The sequence below is a fragment of the Aplysia californica genome, unplaced genomic scaffold (genome assembly GCF_000002075.1).
Source record: "Aplysia californica isolate F4 #8 unplaced genomic scaffold, AplCal3.0 scaffold00389, whole genome shotgun sequence".
NCBI classification, from domain to species: Eukaryota; Metazoa; Mollusca; class Gastropoda; order Aplysiida; family Aplysiidae; genus Aplysia; species Aplysia californica.
The window spans coordinates 664,578-672,106 of record NW_004797659.1 but is presented as its reverse complement, the minus strand read 5'-3'; the positions used below and the strand labels follow the sequence as shown (position 1 = coordinate 672,106).

At 38.4% G+C, this 7,529-nt stretch overlaps 1 protein-coding gene and 1 long non-coding RNA gene across 6 annotated transcripts in view; both read right to left on the bottom strand.

Moving 5' to 3' along the window:
- LOC101848448 overlaps positions 1 to 5,505 on the bottom strand; it is a 9,774-nt gene extending 4,269 nt beyond the window's left edge. For 2 of the 5 annotated variants that reach the window (XM_005103770.3, XM_035971180.1), the window contains exons 1-5: positions 4,061 to 4,168; positions 2,643 to 2,750; positions 1,914 to 2,062; positions 1,449 to 1,510; positions 236 to 353 (exon numbers count right to left, since the gene is read on the bottom strand). In XM_005103770.3, the coding sequence (XP_005103827.1) occupies positions 289 to 353; positions 1,449 to 1,510; positions 1,914 to 2,062; positions 2,643 to 2,750; positions 4,061 to 4,075 (399 nt within the window). In that variant the 5' untranslated portion in view covers positions 4,076 to 4,168 and the 3' untranslated portion in view covers positions 236 to 288. Of the gene's footprint in view, positions 1 to 235; positions 354 to 1,448; positions 1,511 to 1,913; positions 2,063 to 2,642; positions 2,751 to 4,060; positions 4,169 to 4,507; positions 4,945 to 5,017 lie in introns of those variants that run through there. The other 3 variants (XR_004858864.1, XM_013085597.2, XM_005103771.3) reach the window with 3 other exon arrangements.
- LOC118478167 overlaps positions 1 to 7,529 on the bottom strand; it is a 15,559-nt gene that overhangs the window by 6,454 nt on the left and 1,576 nt on the right. The gene's annotated exons all lie outside the window — the stretch shown is intronic.

Below are 7,529 nucleotides of genomic sequence, written 5' to 3'. Positions count from 1 at the left end.
AAAAAAAATCTTGACCCTTTAATTTAAAAAAATATATCCCTTTGGGCCCTATATTTAAAACAGCTCTTTGGATGCATACACAGGATCCATAAAATAAATGACTTACAGTAACCTTGATTACAAATTGCTCATTTTGTGACCGCGACACCACCCTGCCCTATATTTCAGTGAAAATTTGTCGATTACATCTCCCAGCTGTCTAGACGTCTCCACGCGAGTCTCGAAAATTACTCACCCCGTCTGTAGAATCGCGTTTCTTAGGTGAATGGTTGAGTGTAGTGTTGAGAACTATGGCTGTATCTCAAGGAAGGGCGAGATTTCTTTGGCACTCAGGTACAGACGACTGTTGGGATCTGAAACAAAATAAAAATGAAACAAATACGTAGAAACATAATTCTAAATAATGCAACCGGAGGATCTTGAAAAAGCTCCAGTTAAAGAACTGTTTATTTATAGATTTCATTTGAACACAAAGCTCACTTATTTTGGCTCACAAAAACACAGAAGCTCTGTGTAAAAGAATTATCCGAAGAAAGGTATCAGAAAACAGAGGAAGGGGAAGACCAAGAAAAAGACGGGAACAGCTAGAGCATCAATGACTTGATTGGAGCAAATATCAGCCCAGCAGAAAGAGAAACAAATAGTGGTGGCAAAGGGAAACCAAGAGGGAAATGGGAAAATCACTTTCTGAAGCAAGGAGCATTTTCTGATCTGTAGCTTTCCACTCTGTCCAATTTTCACTTTCTTTAAGCTCTATCTGTTTTTTGTTGTACATAATTTTCAAGATAACAAGCTTACAAAAGACAAAACTTTATTTAAAAATTGACATGAAAATTTCTGATTTATTGAGCGAGAACCTAAATATATATGATATCTAAATTAACATTTCAAAACATTATTTTGATAAAGTCTTGTAGATTTTGAAAGAATGATAATGAATACTGCTTGGCATTGTTTTTATAATTTTTTTTTGCATTGGTTGGAAATTTATTATTTTCCGCCTGGTGCTCGATATTGAACAAGGTGACATATCAGAGGTTTTCTAAGGCCACCAAATGTACGTTAAAAATCATTGTGGAACGCTACCAAAGATCGTGTATGTAGAGAACCTTTGACGTTACCAGCTAAAACTCGTTCACAAGGTGGCCTGATAGAATAGATAGAATCTGCGGCAAAGAACAGAACCATGAGAGCACAGACGTCGGTAATGTATGGAATGAGTCAACATAGGTGTAGAGGGAGATGATAAAGAAAAGTCGACCACTGGACCACTGTGTTGAAGGGCGGCCAGGACAAGAACATTGTGTGAGTGGTCACAGATGAGAAGAGGGACACAACATATTAAAGGGACATAAAAAATATTATATCAATCCTGATTGAAATAATGTTATGGACTACATCCCTTTAACCTTTTCCTAATGGCACAAAAAGAAATTTCACTTCCTTACCACGCCTGTTGTGCAAGTTTTCAGAAACATCCTCACCTCCAGTGGCTGGGCCAGCAGGAATTCTGTTTCAAGAAAGAACAAAAATTGAAAAAAAGAAGGATGATTTAAAGGACACACACATCGCAGTCACAAGCCACGACTTTCCATTTACAAAGCTGCCAACTTTTCAAAACAAGAAACAGACTCTACCCACAAGGTGGGTCAAGATGGTGGGTACTGGCCAAGTAACCCCCCTCCAAACCTTCTAAATACATTTTTATGTATTCAATAAATTCACACTCAACAGCTAGCTATGGTAACAGACACAACTACAATGACATATACACACACACACACACACACACACACACACACACACACACACACACACACACACACACACACACACACACACACACACACACTCACTATGATTAAGTGCACACACACAAACACACACTAAACAAGAACAAGACTATGGTTTACTTTGGAATGTCCAACTCGGAAAAAGATGATGTTTTACGTAGAAAGCTTCTCTCCATAGCAACAGCCAGTTGCTCCACCGGTGTGAGGGACCAGTTTTGGTGCTCTTTCAAGCCACTTTCAGCACAGGTAAAAAGTACAGATGGAAACAGCTGGGGGACAGAGAATGCAATTTCCTCACATCAGAAATAATCAAAAGTAGGCCTATGCTCCTAATTTTATGAGTTTTATATATAGAGACATCCATCTGAAGTCAACTTTCTCAATGAGCCTTAAAAGGCATGACTCTATTTCAAATAGTATTTCCGGTGTAGAATTGTGTGTTACACCAACTATATCAATCTATTATCACAGCAAAAACATGTAAATAAACAAACACCAACAATGCGGCAATGACAGGAAGACAGGTTTTCAAGGAGCCTAGTTCCCCCTGATAGATCACACCCATAACATCTTATACATAGATAGTTTAGAACGTCCCTCGCCATCAGCATAACGCTCCTAAAATAGCTCTCTGTACTTTGTCATTCGTAGTGATGAGACTTCAGCCTGATATCTGGTTCAACTGAAGAAAAAAATCAGAGATATTATTTTATTAAGGTTTACCGCCATATGATTATCGGATGAACCGTGTTTGGTTTCAGCAGACTCCACTGTAGTTTGTCTTCTTTTCCCTTTATGTCTCGCTAAAGTCTGTCATTTCAGTAAAAATTCTGTTTCCCGGTTCCTCACCCTCCTCCAGTTTCTGGTTGACCTTTGCTCTCTCCTCGTGTCCAGGAGATAGACCAGGTCTCTGTCACTGAGGCACACACGTTTGTCTTGTGAGCAAATATCTCCCCACTGTAATGAAACAATAAAACCATGTCATAAAGATAAACATTAGGTAACCATCATCAGGTTTGTTTATTGTATAAATCTATCTCAGTATATTTAATACATTTTAATCTAATCATTATCATTTTTGCAACAGAGAGATAGTAACAGGTGTCTAAAAAAAGCGAGGGCCCGTTTAAAGGGCTGTTTAACTTGGTCATCTTTTAACTGGTTTCAACAAAACTTGAAAAAAAAATAAATTCAACCATGGGTACGTTACGGGAGTCAATGTATGACAAACCATGATTTTCTTCCTGTATTATATTTACAGATTTGACGTCCCTACATTAAACATTTTCAGTTTGATAGGAATTATTAATTTTGAATTTTGCCCAGGTGGTGGCCGAAGCCTACTCTTATCGATATTGGACCATCAAGGGATCTTTAAAGTGAAAAACTTAAACATCATGGGATCTTTGAAATTTTTCTCCCTTATCCGAGTTGACCGTGTCTTTGATCTTTATACCTACCATAAGACATAAGATCGCAGGTATGGCTGAAAGACAGCAGTAGGAAGGAGCAAGAAGCAGTAGAAAGGTAACAAAAAGAGTGCAGGAGCCCAGAGGAGGGGGAATTAGGGGGGAGGGGGGGGGGAAAAAGTGATGACGAAAACAGACGACAGAACATGGTTAGAGAGCAGGTTAAAGGAGGGGAAAGGAGAAGATTTTAGAAAAAACATTTTAAATTTCTGTCGCTGTCAGGTTTCGAATGTGGGACATATTGAATGAGAGGAGAACACCGTAACCTCTAGACCACGAGAGCATCAGAATTTTATTTGTTCGAAGTTTTATTGAAATTATAATGTCTAGATGACTGAGTTATTTTAATGGGGTCCTCTTTTTTTTAAAGACACCCTGTATTCAGAAAACTACATTTTCAGGGAGGAGTTCCGCGGAGGGCCGGCACTTACCATGACAAGGTCCAATGAGCAAACTATACAAGAGTTAGTGAGTTAGGGTTAGGGTAAGGGTTAGACCTAGGGTTAGGGTTACGGTTTGGGTCAGGGTAAGGGTTCATGTTAGGGTTTGGGTTAAGGTGTGCTGTTGGTCGGCCGGAGAGAGAGAGGGAGGGAGAGAGAGAGAATGTTTGGGTGTTGATTACGAAATTAGCAAACAAATAGATCTAAGTCTAGATCTAGATTCTAGATCTACGATGCCCTAGATCCTAGATCTAAGCCAAAGAACAGTAAAAAAAAAACCATGAAGGAGGTGATGAAAAAAGACATGCGATGTATGAAGCTTGTTGTAAAACTGCCAAAACGTCTTTTACTATTTTACCCTGGTCACCAACATGGCTCCTAGATCCGCACACACATGTGATCGGCACTCCTGTACAATAGCAGTCCCGTTTGCTTTGCACTAAATCACACTCGATCTAGATCTAGACCTAGATTAGATCTACCCCCTGTAGTAATTTTTATGTGTTTCTTATTTAGACCTAGAATCTAGAATCTAGATCTAGATCTAAATCTAAATTGAATTAAAATGATCTAGATTCTAGATCTATATCTAGTATCTAGATAACTTGGTGCTTTTTCGGTAGTTCTCAATTGCGGGGAGGGAACTAGGCCTACCGAAAAAGCTCCAATATCTTGATTGCTAGATCTAGATCTAAATCTAGATTCTAGATTCTTCTCTAGATCTATCTAGATTCTAGCTAGATCTAGATCTAGATATTAGATATCTAGAGTTAAATATCTAAAGATAGATTCTGTGGGCTATTACCTTGGCTATCCAGAATCTAGATTCTGGATAGATTATCTATATTCACTCCCACAATGGCCATCATGAAAACAAACGGGACCGTATTTGTACAGGAGTGCCTCTAGATCCAGATCTTCCAAAACATCTTGTTCTGGATCAGCAGGTAGCCTCTAGAATCTAGTCACTGAGGTACCAAACACAGCCTGGCTTATTTTCACCCAATAAATATTACCGAACTTTGAACATCTGTAACTAGCTGAAAAATTAAGTAATATTGTTGATTTTGGCATCAAATTTCTCAGAAAAGTAAGCTCTATCCATCTAGCACACCAAAACAATTCTGCGTGAGAAAAATTATGTCAGATTAGACTGAAATAACACTCAAAATATGGTCAAAGAGAGATAACCGTGAAAAATACTGAAGGGATGACTTTTTAGGGTTACCTTCCTTAACTCAAACCCAAAGACTACAGCCTAATGCAATAGCTCACAGAGTGACATTCTATGTGTCAGACATGGGTACTTTCTTACTCTTATCGGCATGTCCGGCGTATCTCCATTTATATGTACAATCTCTGAACCCCCATCCTGCTTCCCACTAGCTTTAGCATTCTAAAAACCACCATTCTGTCCCGAAAAGTTGGCTACTAATTCGTCTGTTGATCCGCGCTTTTCACGCGCCTTAAGTCTATGTCTTCTTAGAGTGGGTGGCATCACTTCCGTTTCCATGGGTGACACCACTTCCGCAAAATGAAGTACTGATTAGTGTAAGATCTTTGCTTGTGCCGGAAATACGCACGAAAAAATTTTTTTATTAAAAAAACATATTACGTTATACAGACAGAAGAAGGTAATTTCCAATGCAAAACAAGTTTACAAGTCTTTCATTCTCTAAAATAATATTTTAGGCGTGATAATTACTGCTCTGCTAACCCACGTGCTTTTAGCGAAACGATACAAACAAATCAAGCTTTTGTAAGATTTTATGTGTACACAATGGCCAATGACGTAGTGTCTACACAAAGAGCGATGACGTGTGTGTGTACGCATTGGATGATGACGTTTATGTGTACTCATTGAATGGTGACGTACTATTTACACAAAGAACGATGACGTCTGTGTGTACTCATTGAATGATGACGTACATGTGTACCCATTGAATGATGACGTAGTATCTACACAAAGAACGCTGACGTTGTTGATATAGGTGTACACATCGAATGATGTCGTAGGTGCGTAGACAAAGAACGATGACGTATTTGGTCCCTTAAAGGGGAATAACTAGCAGCCTGCCATTTCTTAATTTCATTGTTATGTCCCTTGTTTTTGACGGTCTAATATTCGCTTTTTTTCTCTTCAATTTTTTCATTGTTATGTCCCTTGTTTTCACGTTTTATTATTCGCTTTTTTTCTTTTAAATTTATATTTTCGTAATTAAAATTATTTCAACCTCCAAGTGCTATTGCTTCATGAATTTTCCCGGAGCCTCACCATCTAGACGAAATTACAAATTCTATATCTAAATCTAGAGTAAGATCTTAAACTAATTCTTTGGTTTCGAAGTTACCAACCCATTTTCAAAGTTCGATGACGCGCTGCAATTTAAAATTCTTTGTTGACAGTTTGCTATCACTATATCAGCTGAGTCCACATTCTGGCTTTGGCTGTACTAAAGACTTTAGGGAAGAATCTGATCTGAAATATGCCAAACATCATTAGATCTAGATTCTAGATGTACACATCAAAGGAAGAAGCTTCGACGTTCGAAGCCGGGTAGGCCCTAGCCTAACTGCTGACGGATCGGTGAAGTATTACTATAGAAAATCTAGATCTAGATCTAGATCTATATTATCTAGATCTAGATCTAGAATCTAGATCTAGATTCTAGATCTAGATCAGGCCTATTAGTTAAGCTTCTACATCTAGATCTAGAGATATAGATCTAAATCTAGATTAGATCTAGATATAGATCTAGATCTAGATCTAGATCTAGATCTAGAGATCTAAACAACTGAAATGAAATATTGTTTACGCTATGGTCAGCACCGTTTTGTTTCGGTAGTCAATAGATTGATGCCCGATGTCGTGCACTTGTGGTTGTTGATTTATTTATATAGCATTGTGAAGCTGAATCTATTTTGCTATAATAAGGCCTACACAATTAAGTTCTCATTTTCCACACTTTACATTTTGGGTCCTTTTGAGTTACTAACTAAGACTATGACATGAAAAACCAATTGCTCTAGATCTAGATCTAGAATCTACCTGCTCTGTCAAAACACTAGGCCTAGATCTAGATCTAGATTCTAGATCTAGACAGACAGATATAAATCATTGATCTAGTTTCGAGGCTAGCCTAGATCTAGACTGTAGATCTAGATCTAGATCTAGATTCTAGATCTAAAACTAAATGAAGATTGCGGATGTCTTTTCGATGAACGATCGTTTTTCCCCTGTTTTGGAGTTGGAGGAATCACAATTTGAAGAAAAGAACAATGTCATAATTTCAATCGAGCAGTCTCTCTCTCTTTCTCTCTCTCTCTCTTTCTCTCTCTCTCTCTCTCTCTCTCTCTCTCTCTCTCTCTCTCTCTCTCTCTCTCTCTCTCTCTCTCTCTCTCTCTCTCTCTGTATCGCTCGCATTCTTTTTTTCTTTGTTTGTCTCTGTCTTTCGTTCCTTCCTGCCAACTGGCAGACATGTCATATTATATACATTTTGCTAGCACTTCCCCCTGCGCTCTCTCTCTCTCTCTCTCTCTCTCTCTCTTTAACTCACACACACAGACACACACACACACACTACCGGGTCTGGGCGCTGAAACCCTCCGAAATCACAAAAGAGTTCCCCTACCGGGTCTGTATACTTTGTGACTTTGTTCCCGGTTACCGGGTCTGTATACACTTCGATTCGAAAATCCTTGACATTTTGTGAAACTTGAAATTCTTCACATCATATTTCTCAAAACTAGAGATGTAGATTCTAGGTCTAGGTACTGAGCAGATATAGACTATAGACTGTAATTTTCTAAGTTAGCGGTATATATAG